General features: G+C 33.3%; 2 protein-coding genes across 2 annotated transcripts; one reads left to right on the top strand and one right to left on the bottom strand.

The window, feature by feature from the left end:
* The first annotated feature begins 4,556 nt into the window (after window positions 1-4,556).
* On the top strand, window positions 4,557-5,108 carry LOC108978914 (larval cuticle protein 9-like). Its single transcript, XM_018949429.1, has 2 exons — window positions 4,557-4,604; window positions 4,686-5,108. Exons 1-2 carry the CDS (start codon window positions 4,593-4,595, stop codon window positions 5,019-5,021), a joined length of 348 nt encoding a protein of 115 aa, XP_018804974.1. The 5' UTR covers window positions 4,557-4,592; the 3' UTR covers window positions 5,022-5,108.
* Window positions 5,109-8,017: 2,909 nt separating this feature from the next.
* On the bottom strand, window positions 8,018-8,539 carry LOC108978915 (larval cuticle protein 9). The gene is made up of 2 exons (XM_018949430.1): window positions 8,473-8,539; window positions 8,018-8,402 (listed from the first exon to the last, which is right to left on the bottom strand). The coding sequence occupies exons 1-2, from the start codon at window positions 8,482-8,484 to the stop codon at window positions 8,133-8,135; spliced, it is 282 nt and encodes a 93-aa protein (XP_018804975.1). The 5' UTR covers window positions 8,485-8,539; the 3' UTR covers window positions 8,018-8,132.
* Between the last annotated feature and the right edge of the window lie 8,199 nt (window positions 8,540-16,738).

Raw genomic sequence — 16,738 nt, forward strand, 5'->3', positions numbered from 1 at the left:
TTGTTACAATACTTTTTAATTCTGCCAGTGAAAACTGACTGTCATCATTTTCCTCAATATATTTGAAAATCTGCTCCATTGCTGCATCGACGAATATAACAATCCGCGTGATACTTAGCTTCCTCAGCTACTAAATCTAACACGCCTACAATTATTTTATGGATTTTGCGAAAATATTCACTTCTCTCTTCACTTATATTTAATATCGTTTTCTTGAAATCAGAAGTAGCTACGTAGCTAATTTGTTGTGTTGACGATTTGGATTTTCTTTTTTCCTTCATTTCATCCACTTCTCTTTCGAATTTTTTTTTTGTAGGAGAAGCGCATGCTGGTGTGGTGTTTTTTTTTTAATAAGAATTAATGCACCCTTTATTGATATATTTTTGTCTGCATACTGAATGCACGTAGACAAATTCGCGACTATTTAAATACTGAGAAAGTCCATCCGCTCTCTCCGTAGAAGCAGCTTTCAGTGTTGATATTCCTCTAGTGACTTTTATAATATCTCCTAGTTCGGAAATTAATTCAGAACTACATACGATTTTGTTACAAATGAGGCAATCATTACTTATATTACCACTATTCGATGGTTCACCCATTTTTAAACGAATAATAAATACTTACTCTTTATGCCACTATTTTCAAACTTTGTAAAACTCAGTAATGTGCAGTTATTAATTTTCATCACGCTCACTGCACAATAATATATATATTAATTGTAAATAAACAATAATTAGAATTTTTTCGGTGCGAACAACAGCAGCTATGTACGTATTAAGCCTAGCACGTTGCCAAGTGTACTATTCCGTTAGGGCCCGCATTAACACCACTCAACAGCTGCTGGGACCGCAGGCATAAAAATGAAGGTCGGGGAGGGGAATGTCCCTTCTATTCCGCTGCCCGACCTTCATGTCTATACCTGCGGTCCCTTAAGAACTAAGATCAAGTTTGTAATAGCTCTTCTTTTTAAAATATAATTTTAAACTACTATAAATCAAAGAGAACTCCAAGAAATTAATTATTTTTTATAATAATAATTAAAAAATTGAGATCGGCCAGCTTTTTTTTTTTAACATTTTTCTATATACTATTAAAAACACATTTCCAAAGTTTTGTAAAGATTCATTGACAGTCCGAGGTATAAACCTTACGGCGCTCCACTAATTATACAGCCCACAATATTTTGGTATAATTTTCAGCTTAGTGTTGAGTATTGCTTATCGGTGGATTTATTTTAGTCAATTAACTAAAAATAATGTTTTATATTATATAAGCACTTTTAACTTTTTTAAAAATCTGTCAAATGCCATTTTTAAAACGAACTCCACCTAACTTCATTCCCTTCTTACTGGCCTTAAATTTTTCGCATGCACTATTATAGTAAAAACTTTTCATTCTTGTCACATAAATTATTTCTATTGGTTTACTTTTACTGCGAACCAGTTCTTAGAATTAGAAATTAGATGCAAGCAACTAATAAGCATTAGCATATTTATTGAATATTTGAATTTTATCTAAATTTATCTCTGCCGTTGAATCTGTCCAAAGATGAATTAACGCTCCATATGCATGAATACAACTAAAGTATATATATAGAATATGTTATCATACTAGTCGTGCATGTGTTTGAATGCAAATTTTAAGCTTAAAATGTGAAACTAGCTTTTGAGTAGCATTACGAAACCGTCTAAACTTGTATTGGCAGAAATTTCCGTTATTGTTCTGTGTCAGGAATATTTTTATAGTTCGTGGGAGCGTATTTCAAAAACAGTCATAAAACATAAATTGATTGTCAGTTTGACAGAATAACTTCGTTAGTCGATCTAGAACTTGCTGAGTGGATATTTGCTTAAATATCGAATGTATGAATTAAACTCCTTTCAAATATGTTACTATTGCTAATACAAGATTTAGGTCACCACTCGGAAGAGTTTTAATGAAAAAATTTATTTTACAAGTCTACCATATAGAATTCTCAAATCGCTCATGTCTATTTATTTAGGCAGCAATTAATACAAGAAAATTGAATTATTATATGTTTTCTTGCTGCTTAAAGCAATATTATTGTTAAATTTGGCAGAAAGTTAAATCAAACAAGAAATAACGTTAATTTCTATTGCATTGAATTTAAGGTACCCTTGATAAATATGAAATATTCTCTACAACTTTAAATGAAAACGCTTTCCATGCAAGCACTTTATTCCGATCGTTCAGTTCGTATGGAAGCTATATGCAATAGTGTTCCGATATCTACTGATCCGACAGACGAGCAGCTTCTTGGTGAGAAAAAGACGACAGCAAAATTTCGGAAGGACGTCTCGAAAATTGAGAAACGTTCGTATATATACAGGCCTATGGCCAGTTAGACGGTCATGACTAAATTAAAGTCACTCTAAAATTTCATTTTGGTTGTTACAAACATCGTGGTTAACTTAATATGTTGAGGGTACAAATATTTCAAAATAATTGTCTAACAATTGTTAGATAATAATACATTAGTCTAATTATTAAATTAACCGATTTCAATTCGTTACTTCTTTGGTCGCCTTATTCGAGCTCGGTCTCTTGCCAAATTTTCACATGTAAAAAAAAAAAAAATATTAAGAAAATGAATTTCGAACATTGTGATACTTATACATATAAGGTGGCGTCATTTGATGTATACATTATACAGTTTGTGTATACAGTACAAGTTGTTTATTCGATACGCCACTCTCTATGGTTTGCGAATTGAAGAATTCTGAACATGTATATAAAATAAGCTGTTTATTCTATTTTGTAGTATGCCATAATCCAACTCTTTCGCTGTGAAATCTGCCCGAAATTTCAGTTATTCTTTATATGGATCCATTGAAACTTGTAGAAATATTTGATGTTATATGTTCTTTATAGCCTTGACAGAGGGCAGCGTTAATTCGGATTAACTGCGCACTTAATCGGATCCAAATTTGTAAGTGACAGATGGCAGCTTTGCTGGTTTTAAATTCTCGTAAACATCTGATTTTTATAATATTTTCAATGAAAATGGACAAGAGATAAACATTGCGGTTTTTAGTCGACAATTTGACATATCAATACGTTATTTTTAAAACTGCATCATAACGTAACATCATAATATAAAACTTCTTATTTTATTATTGAAAATTTGAAAAACAGCTGTCATAGCTGCTGCTTGTTTTTCATTCACAAGGGAGTAAAATTGGCCATTTTTAACAATGTTGCCAGCGAAAGTGCAGCTAGCTCTCCAAATTGTTGAGGATTAAATCGAAATTAACAACGAAGCCTATTACTTAGCAGAGAAGCAGCATTATTTTAACGTTAACGGTCAAATCAATATTCAGCGACCTTGTTCGCTAGATTTAGCATTCTGTGCCTCTTACTTTCACAGAAACTCAAACATCTGCTGCTAGAATTGGAGTTTCCATTATTACCTTTAAAAGGATAAGGTTTGGGTATACTCATTTGTGAATTTAATGACGGTGATATTTTACTTAGAGCTTGGTTATTCACTTCAGAGTTCAAAGTTCTGGCATTAAACGCAGCAGACCTGTAACCAAACACCTACTTTCAAAAACACATATTGAAAAAAGTTCATTCCTACCGATGCGTCAACTGTTGTATGGTTCAACTCCTTGAGACTTATTTGACCACCCAAGAAGTGTGTATGTGTCTCTGCAAATGGTTTTGGGATTTTGAGATGGCTCACAACAAGCCTGAAGCTGAAATGCTTTACGGCAAAAAAAAGTCATGATTGAATACTGTAAGGACACCATGATCAGAAACATAAGAGCAGTCTCTGTACTCAACGGAAACAAGAAATTCCTTTTATTACTTTATATTGGGCATCGCAGTCATCATCCAGTAGAAAATGTCAGAACTTTATTGAAAGCCAAAGTATCACTAAAATATTTAACGTTAAAAATAGATTTAATTTATCTACTCCAACATAGTTGGAGGTTGCTTCCTGTGAAATGTGCGAAAATTTAGTTGCAAGCTGTCATGAAATATGTCAGGCTGAAATAAACAACGCGGGATATTGAAACATGTATTGAATAAACGTTAGATTTAATAAAATAATGAATTTTATTTAAAAAATATTTCTTGCGCTAGTTTTTTTGAAATTCGCAACATTTTTAATGACTGGACTGATATTTATTATGCGAATATAATAATTGCTCTCATTCCTCTCCACGTAAAATAAAAATAAGCGAAATAAGAAAGAAGATGACTCTTTGAAGCGATCAAGAGATGCTACTAGTAGGTCAACTAAAATGCAAATATCCGGTTTGGAAATTCGCAAATAGAATTTCACTTAGCATTTAACTAGACTTAAACACAGATTGTGCACGCAACTGGAAAAGCATTAAAATGGTGTTATGTGAATTTTCTATGTATTTTATTGGGCAATATTTTGTACATCTTTCTTTGTCAACACATATTTATATGTTGCAGTTAGTTCCTCAACTAGTTTTACTTTATGGCAAAGCAAGAAATTTTGCATAGATTTAATTTAGTATAAATATAGAAAACAAAATATTTTGCATCATCAGTTCTTCGGCGTCTGTCACACAAATCACTGAGCAACCGAAAATATGAAGTTCCTTGTGAGTTGATTTTATTACTAACTTCTATTACTAACTTTTACTATCATATATTCATTGTTTCTTCTTCTTCCTAATGTACAGATTGTATGCGCCTGCATGTTGGTCATTGCCTTCGCCAACGAGGAAGCCAATGTACTTAGGAGCGAGCAAGAAGTTGAGCCCGATCGTTTCAACTATGTACTTGAACTCGACAATGGTGTGCTCCTAGAGCAGCAAGGTCGCTTGGAAGGTGATGATGTCTGGAAGGTGGATGGATCTTTCAAATTCATCTCGCCAGAAGGTGAAGAGGTCGGTTGGTCTTACAATGCCGATGATAATGGTTTCCATCCCGATCCAAACAGCAAGTGGATCCATCCTATCCCTGAGCACATCCTCAAGTCCATTGAATACATTAAGAACCATCCAAGCCAAGAATAATGTGCTCACACTGTAAGAACTAATTACTCTTTCATTTAAGTTTTAATTTGCTTGCTAATGAAAATATATGGACGAATGTGATATTAACTCAAGTGTTATTTTTTAAATGTTTTTGTTGTGTTATTGCGATGATTCGTGGCAAGAGTATATGGGTTTTAAGAAAAAATCCACGAAATTGTTATGAAATCTGGTTTTGAAACTAGACTTCATTCATTGGTAGAATGTTGTATGGGTTCTATTTTTCGATAATTTTGTTTTTTATTTGATATTTTTATGCATTCTTTTTCAGTTATAAAACACTTTTGACCGCTCTTCTCTGTCCGCAGCCGATGTTGAACACATAACAATCGTTTGTATAAATCGTTACGTAATCTTACCTTTGTCTCATTATTGAGCTCGTTTCTTAAGTCTTTTATATTCTTCTTCGAACATATATTATTATATTTCAAAATTATTAGCGCTTTTTTATTTTCTGAGCGTATTCATTATAGCAATGTATATTTTTTTACCATCAGAACGCAAAAATTTCAGCAAACATAAACGTTAGTGAATTACAAAAAAAAAACCCTGATTTAAAATTAGCGTTTTTTTCGATTTTATATCGAAAGAAGTTTTCCTCATTAATAGTTTAAATGGTAAAGACTATATGTTTCGGAGAAAAGAAGTTAAGTTTACTCCAAATTTCGTGGAAGAAGTTTCGTTTTTGACAAGATAAAATTAAGAAATGCTAAATTTTTGGCTAGATTAGGCCAGAAAGGTGATAATACAAAAGTTGTAAACAGTTTTATTACCCACAATTTTGCCTCACAACTTTACTCTGTACTCTTTTTTTTCATTAAAAATTTTCGACTATTTTTAAAGGGATTAAGCTGAAATAAAATACCTATTTTCAAATGAAATCTGAGCACGTAAACTTTTATAAACGCAATACGAATAAGTTTAGAAAGAACGCTAGCATTTATTCGAGAATCTGTTTTTTTTTTAAATGTATATCGCTTACTGCGTCAAAATTAAAAAAAAATTAAACATTAATTCTATCAACACTTAATAAAAATATCAACGTTTAAATGGTAATACTACCAAATGGGCCTAGCGAAAAGTACAAGAGAAAAATTCTTATAACTCTAAAAGTTGCAGAACTTGTTAATTTTCATTTATATAAATATTTGAAATAATTAAAAATATATACAAATAATTTGTCTGCTATTTCAGTTGAAAAACTTTTGTCTGGTCTCGAAATAAACAAATTGTTCATGAAGGGTTAGAAAAGCGGTTACTTTCCTCCGCCTATCTACATATGTATATACGGACAGGCTTTGAGAAAAAATCAATCGCTAATTAAAATTAAATAATAATCGAACTGACATTTATTTATTTAGTTAATTAAGTTTATGAACATTGTCTTTTACAGACTATTAGAAAATTATAACTTAAATATAAAATAATGAAATTACAATAGATAACATAGCTAAAAACCAGAGTTAAGTGCGTCAATGAGGAAGCCCTAGAGTGAGTAAAACCCAGTGGAACTTTCTTAGAAATCGAGTTAAACTCACGGACAGCATACTTGAGGGGGGGCATAATTTGCAAATTCAGTTTCTCATTTGTAAAATAAAATGTTGAAAACAATCTGAGTCAACGCAGAGGAATATTGGAATTAATTTTTCTTAACATACTTCCATTAATAACATCGAAAAAATTGAAATACAGAAAACGGGCCATCGTATGGGGTTAACAACTTTTAAGGAGCGGAGGGAAAACTTAAGAAAATTCTTTTAAACGGTTAAATGGAATGGTTCAAACCCTTCAAAGGAGAATAGACAATATGGTCACCGGACGAATACAGCGCACTCCAAGAAAGAAAGAAAAAAATATGTAAATAGTAATTTTAACGTATGGGAGGCGGAAATTTTGGAAACATTTCAAGTGACAAATCCAGGCACGAAAAGAGAGTGATTATTGAAAGAAAATCTATTGTCAAAGATTACGCCAACATTTTTGATTTCGGTTATACCTTTTAGGATATAATGATTTGGAAGGTGCACGAGATTTGAGAGCATTGTGAGGAAGCTGTAATTTCAGGCAGCAATCATAAAAACTCTCAATAGGGATGTTCAGACCGAACTTGTTAATCTGGTGGTTCGTTAGATGATACTTCGTTAAAACACTAAACCGTGAGCATACTTTTTGCTGTATATCACTAGTGGATGTAAATTTTATTTCAAAAGAGCTAATTCAATTATATTAAATAGTCACTTTTGAAAAATTTGTCAGAAACTAAATTGTAGTACAGCAAATGTATTTTTTCACAATGAATTAAGTTAACTTTTGAGGCAACAACGCAAACAATACAGCTGGGTGATGTTACCAAGTAACGAAAAAACGATCATGTTTGCCAGTCTGGTACTTCGCGACTCGGTAAAAAGATAATCTGTTAATTTTACAAAAACAAAACCCACATAAAAAATTACCGAATAACCACTAACAAATTAACAAAGCTGGTCTGAATACCTCTTCACATCTTCGGAGTTTCTGATTATTTTGAAGAGAGTAGAGCGACCTAAGACAAAGGACTGGTGATTGACGTTAATGATTGATTTAACTGCAAAAAATAATTAATTTTTAACAGAGCACTCACATATTTCGGAATTTGTAGAGTGTTTAAAAATAGACCTGTGATTGGAGACTACCACCTTTCTGGTACCTTTAAGGATTGGAGTAATGAAAATCAATTCCCAGGATGAAAAGACGTTACTAGATGCCAGAAACTATTTTTTTTAAATTGTTTACTGAAACAACTGAACTTTAACAATGCCTAAAAGTATGTTAAATATTTAGCATTATATTTTTCATATAATTTATTTGATAGTTTAACTCGAAAGCAGTGGACTATACCGAACTGTTATCGATTTTCCATGCCTGAGAGGGATTTGTACATATAAATGTATACAAATATTTACAATACTACCATGAAAATGAACCAATCACGCTACCTGTATGTCATATAGAAGTTTAGAAATATTTAATTTAATTTTTTTTTTATTCAAAAACGCGTCTTTTATTTGTTCCTTTTTGTTAATTCAAAGTTATTTTCACACTTTTTGTTATTCCTTACTGCACGGTGGCAACATGTGGATGGTAGCCGGTTTCATCGGCCTTGTAAGTTACTTTGACAGTTTTGCCTTCGGGCGTCAGATGTTCATATTCACCAGTGACAATCCATGCTTCCTTGCCCTCCAGTGAACCCTTTTGTTCGGCTCTAATGTGATTGTCGAGCTCAAGAGTGTAGAAGAAGCTGTCGGGATTGACTTCCTGTTCGTTCTTCAAAACATTAGCTTCTTCGTTGGCCAACACAATGGCGAACAGGCAAGCAAAAACGATCTGGAAAGTTAAATTTATATGAAAATAGTGATTCTTTATTTAAAAGTATGTCTACAAAGTAAATCCTTACAACAAATTTCATTTTGTCTTTTTTATTAAATTTGAGTTTATCTGACTGCACACAACACTCGACTACATCCGCCATAGATTCTAACTGCAATATTTATGCGATTCCCAAATATGAGTGTGAGGCGCCAATTTCGCCGAACAAGTGTCAGAAAAAAAATATAAAAAAAACCGTTTGCTGCAATATTTCCAGTTTTGAACTTAATTATTAGAATTTATTGCGGCAAATGTCGCTTTTGTTTTGCTAGAACATTGCATCGCCCTGCCATTATTCACGCTTACCACATATTTGCGCCGGCAACTGGTTCTGCGAAATTACCGTTGTCAAACTACTTGACACAGCCGATACCTTAAAGTCGCTTTTGTAGTTGTAGTAATGCCGAATGTTTAGCTGCCCAGATCTGCCAAGTTAATAATTTTCAAAAACTGGGTTCGAAATAAAAGGAGCAAACATACCAAGCGGTAAATATTAAACGCCTAATTATATTTTCTAACTGAAGATCTTGATAATAACACCAGCAAATGATTTGTGTGCGAATGCAGTGGAGAGTTAATCAATTAGTATGCCGAGCTAACAAAAGAAGAACAAGAGATTTATAACCAATTTAGTAATGATCAAAACTTTTAATTCAATTAAATATAATGCCGGCGGCATTAAATCAAACAAGCTCAACAAACTGCACTCAGAGAGCTCAGAGTCGAAAAGAAATGGTTCACATTTTAAGAAATGGAATCTGTATTTATACCCTGAGCAAAGTAAAGTTAAATTTGTCATAAGTTTGTAACAGCCAGAGGGAAACGTCGGACATTCATTAAAGTATATACAAAGGGGTTTTCTGATATGTGTTCTGATATATCAAGAAGAAATAAAATGCTTAGAGTATAATGTAATGGCCATGAATTTAGCTTATTATAAATACGTGGGTTTGCCAATGGATTTCAAAAATTATTTCGGTCAGGTTATCCCCGTGGCTGGTTCGAATAAGTTCCAAACGAGAGGTCTCATTTCAGATCCCTGAATATATCTGAAATAATGATCCAAATATTCCCGTCTAAGGCGTCAATCGTCTCAGGCTTGCCAGCGTAGAAAAGCGACTTCGCATATACTCGCACGATAATGCACTCGATAGAATTGTTTTCCATAAATTGTTTCAGGAACGTCACAAAAAATTCATTAATCATGGCTCTAAAATACAGCCCGCTTTATTTTTGAAGAAATATGCTCACAGAGCATATCAAACAGTGACTTTTTGAAGAAATAACGACATCTCAACAATAGCTTGTGGGTTCTGGAAAAAAATGGAAGTGGTTGGGGTCCAAACCTGGTCAATACGGTGGATGCTCTAACAATTCGAACTTTCATTCATGGATTTTAGCCATTGTCAAAAGGCTCTTGTGACACGGTGCGTTATCTTGATGAGAAAGGATTTTTTTCTTCTGCAAACCGGGTCTTTATCACGAATTGTTTCTTTCAACTAGTCCAAAAGGTTGCACCATAAGCTTTCTAAAACCCAAAATTTACTTAAACTATGGCTCACACTGCCTAATGAAATGCCTCTACAAAATCTCGCCACCTCTTATCGAATGACAAAATTTATTGAACAACCTGGCACACATCCAGAAATCAGTAAAACTGCTCTGCACCCATCTCCAAACAAACGATATAACTTATGGTGGTTCGGATTCAATTTTGCAAACCCGTAAACAAAAGTTCTTCTTCACCATCGTTCATAAAATGAATGGCAGATGCACTCATTACAGTGATCCACAGCCACAATAGCGTATTCTCTGTGCGCACTTTACGGGATCTCTGAGATTTGCTAAGGTAAATATGGTGCAAATCGATACATTATTGCTTCACTTATCGACTCTGCTATGTGATTTTATCGACCGAGTATTGGATGAAATGCTAGATGTAACTCGCAAACCGAACTATTATTTTGGTAATAATTGTTTATTATCAAATTACAAACTAAAGTTAGTATAATTCTAGTAGCAGCTGCCAAATAGACCAACCCAAAAAACAAAAAAAAAAAAAAAAAAAAAAAAAAAAAAACAAAAAAAAAAAAAAAAATAAAAAAAAAAAAAAAAAAAAAAAATGCCTCATTGGAAATCACACTTTTAAAAATAGCCGTTGTATACAGCAGCTGGATAAAATCTGACGGTTTAACCATGTTTGTCTGTGTATACGTGCACTAGTCCCCCCAGTGTCTGAGATATTGATCCGAAATTTACATGCGTCCATTTCTCCCCAAGAAACTGCACGTTTGTTGAAACAACCGATAACGGCCATACAAACTGATCGATAAAAATCCAGTCTTTTTATGGAACACTGTTTCATTATATTTGTTATCAAACCATTATAGCACACAGTAAATACTATTAACATTAATAATATATGTATATTTTTTCTTACAAGTAATTTTAATTCGACTTGAAGGTAGTTTATAATACAAACAACATTTGTCATTGGATGAAAACCTTTGGCTGTTATACATAATATTCAGATTTAGTTAACAAGTGTATTCCAGCTTCGGTGCGGCCGAAGTTAGCGTCTCTTCTTGTTTTCAATTAAAACAATTTTATCGGTGAGATTGTTTAATTTTAATGCGAACATTTATTGTACAATACTTAATTACTGTTAAAGCTTTCATTTAATTAGTTTTTTAGAATGAAGAGAAGTTTAATTTCATTCCAAATCAGCTAGTTAAATTAATTTGTACTATTATACATACATGTATGTATAAATACATGAATAAAAGTCTCCAGAAAATAAATTTAAATTAATTAGTAAATTTAAAACTTGTATTAAGCTTTCTGGAACACAGTTAAAAAGAATACGAGGACATATAACAGAACTTCTAACATCTTTTTTACTTGCTCTTCTTGTTCTCGTTGTCAAAATAAAAAGAATTTCATAAAACTTTTTTTGTTTGATCACGAATAATTCGGGTGCATTTTAAATCTTTATATATCCATCAGTTGTTTTCATTATATCATCAAATAATCACGCAACAGGTAACATATAATATCACAATAAGATATAAGTTTATATAGTTATATAGTTTATTAATATCAAAAATTCGAAAATTCTGGGTTTAATTTGAGAGATTTAAGATTAAGAGATCGCCTCATTAGCACCTAGCAGAATATTGGAATTCATCAATCTGCTGGGGCTAAGTGAGACGCTGTGAGTTAGTAGAGGGCACAATAGACCCTAGGTCGCGGTGCAATCCTCATTCTTTATCTTATCTTATCTTAGAGACTAGCACACATATTTTTCCCAAGATAAATATTTTAAAGTATGTAGGCAAATTTTGACTGATTGCATGAGCTTTTGAAATCACCTCCACTCCGTTGGAAAGACCAGGTGGGGAAGGAAATGGCTTCGCTTGGAATTTCCACTTGGCGCCACGTTGCGAAAAGAAGAAACGACTGGCGCGCTCTTTTTAACTCGGCTATAATCGCATAAGCGGTGTCGGATTTTATTCATTTCCGACATAAGGGCATGTTGGAGAGGTACGCCAAATTTTGTTTTATATTAAATCATGTCTTGAACGGTACATATTGTACAAAGTCAACTGGACGTTTGAAAATTTTTATATTTCGTATACAGGTTAGTTGTAAATATTGACAAGATTTAATCTGTTTGTTTCAAGTGCACCATTATTAGCAGAAAAATATTGTACCTGACTTTCAACAATTCCATTTGTGGACTTGATAAGCTATGCTTCGATTTCGTCTATTGATGGCATATCTCAAAAATATTATTTGCTCAAAGTTTTATTCCCACTGGTGCTTGATTTATATTCTGTGAAAGTGAAAGATTGTTTTTATATACGAGAAGTAGGCGTGGTCGTCGTCTACCTTAGCTCATTTTCACAGCATAGAAATTGGGTCTGTAGAGAGATGTGAGATTTATGACTTCATCTAAAAATAGGATATCCAACTTTGAGCCTATAAAGCCCTTAACTTTCATCTTGGTTGCAAAATCGTAAGATAAATTTACTGTTGTACTATATATTTACTGGTTGTACTATATATCTACTGGGAATGGATGTGCGATATCGGTGGGGGTTTCGAGTATTGTTGTATTCAAAGAGGTACTATTTATATTAGCACGATAATTGGTTTAACAAGTTACACGAAAACGGCGAGCACGGAAGAAAACGTGGCAAACAACCATGTTTAATATTTTATATAGAACTTTGGCGAATAGAAAGCTATCGACAAGATGGGGGCGCATTTGCTCACTGCTGATAACAAGCACAGCCGTGCATTCACTTCTCAGCAGTATTTGAGGCTGCCGAAGAAGGACGCATTCCGAAATAGTCTCTGCGACACTTCCACTAGCATACATTATGTACTGAGACCATACTCTTAAAAAGCTGAATACTATCTTATCGACTTCTTGGACATTTGGATCTCCAGTGAGCCCACAAGTGTTCCTTCAGGCGTTCCTCAAGGTAGCCATCTTGGATCAATTCTGTTCTTGTTATTTATTAATGACATATCATCTGTTGTTAAGTTTTCAAAACTTTTATTGTATGCTGACGATGTAAACCTTTTTAAATCATTCACCTCGAATAGCGAAAAATGTCAGTTGCAAACAGACTTAAACAACCTAGTTTCTTGGTGTGTTAGAAATGACATGCCATTGAACCTTAAAAAATGTAAAACGATGTGCTTTTCATGTAGATCTGTAGACCCTACTTCATACGTAATACAAAACTTTAGGTTGGAGCAAGTATGCAGTTTTGTTGACTTGGGAGTAACTATGGACCCCAAACTCAATTTTAATCTTCACACATCTTCCATGGTTTTTAAAGCTAAAGGTGCTCTTGGTTTTGTTAAACGTTGGTCTAAAGAATTTAGAGATCCGCTTACCATAAAAATTTTTTTTACATCTTTGGTGAGGCATATATTAGAGTATGCTTCCGTGGTATGGAACCCTTGTTATCAAGTTTATTCTGAGAAAATATAGTCCTTTCAAAAACAATTTTTACTTTTTGCCTTAAATCATTTGCATTGGGATTCCCATTTAAATCTTCCCCCTTACACTAACCGTTTAAAGCTTATAAATCTCCCTACACTTGCTAGTCGTAGGGAAATGCTTGGTATAATATTTCTTGTTAAACTCATCAATGGGTCAGTCTCTTCAGTCTTCAGTCTCTCTCTTATTTAATATTTTAACATGCCCGCTCGCTCTACCAGGCAGTTTAGACCTTTACTTTTAAAATTTTCTAGAACAAATTTCCAGTTAAACGAACCATTCCGCCATATATGTCATGATTTCAATTCTCATTCCAGCACATTTGATCTAACAGATTCACTCTTTACCATTAAAAAATTATTTTATCTACTCTTGACAAGTAACATTTAAAAATTATAAACTTTAATCTAATTCTYADKYTTGGCTGTTGAAATTTTTGTTTCTGTAGCTGAGCAGCTTAAGATCGCAACGCTTAAAACTCCCTTGCCTTTTATGACTCGGCTAATTCCGCTCGTTCGCGGATTGCGCCCCTCGCGTCTGTTGGGCGGGAGGAGAGTAATCGTTGGGTATTATCATTAAAAAAGTGTGTGTCTCAATACCAACCTGAACGTTGGTCATAGTATTATACATATACCTGTAGTTATATTAGTTATATGAGGCTGGAGTAAGTTTAATCCGATTTCATCAGTTTTAGACACAAAGATGGAGTGTATTGGTAAAACACGCGCTCTAAATTTGATTGATACAATTTACATATTGGCCGATATATGCGGTATAAAGTTTTCCAGAAGTTGGAAAATCTTTATATTGGGTATATAAAGGAAGTATTGACCCGGTACATATAAATTTTATTTATATATAAATTTATTTATAGATCTCACATATTGACCGATATTTTCGGTAAAAAGTAAACTACAAATCAGCTCTGGGGTCTACATATTGGGTACCTAAGGGCTTCAACAGTTCTTGTTAAACTTTTCACTCCGGCTCTTATAAAGCCCTCTTTTGCTGTTCTAGATGTGAAATCTAATGTTTCTGATTATTGAAAAATGAATGTATCGCACTTTTTGTAGTTTTTAATAAAACCATTACATGGAGAGTGTTGGGTGGCGATATCGTAATAAGGGTTGAGAAGATTTAGCCTGCACAAAATTGGATGATACAGTTGTATTGGTTTGGAAGATACATACATATGTTGAACTTTATAAGTTTTCGATTTATGGCGTTTTGTGGGCGTGGTAGTGGTCATCCACGAACTCATCTTTACGTTTTTGTCAAGGAATATGTGTACCAAGTCTCATCAAAATATCTTGATATACTCAAGTTACAACTTTCACGGACAGGCGGACGGACAGACGCACAGACAATCAAACAAATTTCAGCTCATGTAATTATCCTGATCATATATTCATAAACCTGTATCTATCTCGATCAGTTTCAGGTGATACAAACAACCGCTAAGCGAACAAAACTATTATACTCCGTAGCAACAAGTGCATAAAAACTGAAGTAATTTTTTGATACAAATGACCAGTTTGTTTAAAAGACTAATTTATATTTTGACACTGTTATAGGAATGTATGGTATTACAATGGGGTTCTAGTGAACTTAAACTAGAGGCTTTTACATTTTTTGCTTTGTTTAAGTAGAAATTTCTTCAGGAAAAGCCAAAATGGCAACTCTGCAAAACCATTTATCTACGCGCCAAAACGTAGGCTAACTTCACTTTATTCGTATTTTTCCGTTATATTTACCTATTTAATAAATTAGTTTAATAATCTTGTTATAACAGAAACATATATTTTAACATTATTAAGTTCATGAATAAAGGAGATGTGTTCAAAAAAAGAGAATAATTCCTTTCAAGGTTACAATTTAGTCAGGTAAATAAATTTTAGCAATTTTTTCTCGGATTGTTTTTCTTCGAAGTGAAACATGGGTTTACAACAAAAACGCTTTTTGATATCTAAAAGAATGCGACAAAAATTCCATTCCTGTCGATCATTGTTCTTAAGGAATCATATAAGAACTTGGAATAGGTTCCTTGCAAATCAAAATATAAAGACTACGGTTGGTAAGTGTGAGTTGATTTCAAAATAGTGATTTTGGTTTCTAAAGGAAAGTATGTTAGAGACAAAGCAAGTTACTACACTAAAATGTGTTGGCATCCAATGCAGCGATAAATTAGCGAAAAGAAATTTGAGTGTTTCCTAATCACTTTATCGACAAAACGCTAGGATTGATGAAGCAAGTTGTAAGGTCACTTCCAAAAGATTGATATTACTTCAAATGCTTGGTATTAAAATTTTCCGATCACTGGGAGGCAAAGTTGAAGGAAAGTTTTTTTTCAGACAGCACGTGCAAGTCTTAAGGCTGAACCGGGCTCCGAAAAAGAGGAAATTTGTATGCCTCTGGCTACTTGTAAACATTTAAACGAAAAAGAAGGATGATAATTATATCTGAGTTTCAGTGGAGTCAATCTATTGTTTGGTTAACAAGCAGGCAAAAGTGAGATGGAATTTGGACTGTATAGTATATGCTGACTATTAAAGTTCAAAAGGAAAGACATATAAACTCTTGTAGGACTGCTTAAAAGTCACTGTGTAATGACCATAGTAGAAGCTATCAGGAGGTACAAAAAGAAGGCAGTACCAATTATATTCTATGCGAATGCAAGGACTGTACAGAAAAAGAGTCGAAACTATGGAGTGTGAGTATTGACAATGCATCGAATAATGCAGAGATATAACCTTTTCCTTTGATAAACTTAATCTGAAATACGAGGTGGTTCAGAGCGGAAAGGACAGAAATGTACGGGATTTTAGACTCATGGGTTGCCTTATTAGTCCAAAAGTAGATTTTCTAAATTTCTAGCCCGACTACTTTCCAGAAAAATTAGGAGGTATTTATTTCACTAAGATATTTAGCAGATAGAGAGTATATACCAGGGAATATGGAGCGTCTAAATGGTGACAGACTACTTCAGAGATACCTTTGAGATGCTTGCTACAGGCGAGCATGCTCCAAAAGAAGTCTCACCCGAAAACAAAATTTATAAACTGTTTAGTATTTACTAAAGAATGTATATCGGATTAAATTAAGTCTTGTTAAAATGTTACTGTAAATATTCTTTTGAGCCTTTTGATATTTATTTTAAGATTACACTTATTGAGTAAACATCTTTTTTCAACTTTCGCTTTCATCGGCTAAAACTGAACTGAATCGAAATGAAAACACAAACATATTTTTTTTTTTTATCCTAATGACTTAGAATGCA

This window comes from Bactrocera latifrons, unplaced genomic scaffold (assembly GCF_001853355.1).
Source record: "Bactrocera latifrons isolate USDA-ARS-PBARC rearing strain unplaced genomic scaffold, ASM185335v1 scaffold_13, whole genome shotgun sequence".
NCBI classification, from domain to species: Eukaryota; Metazoa; Arthropoda; class Insecta; order Diptera; family Tephritidae; genus Bactrocera; species Bactrocera latifrons.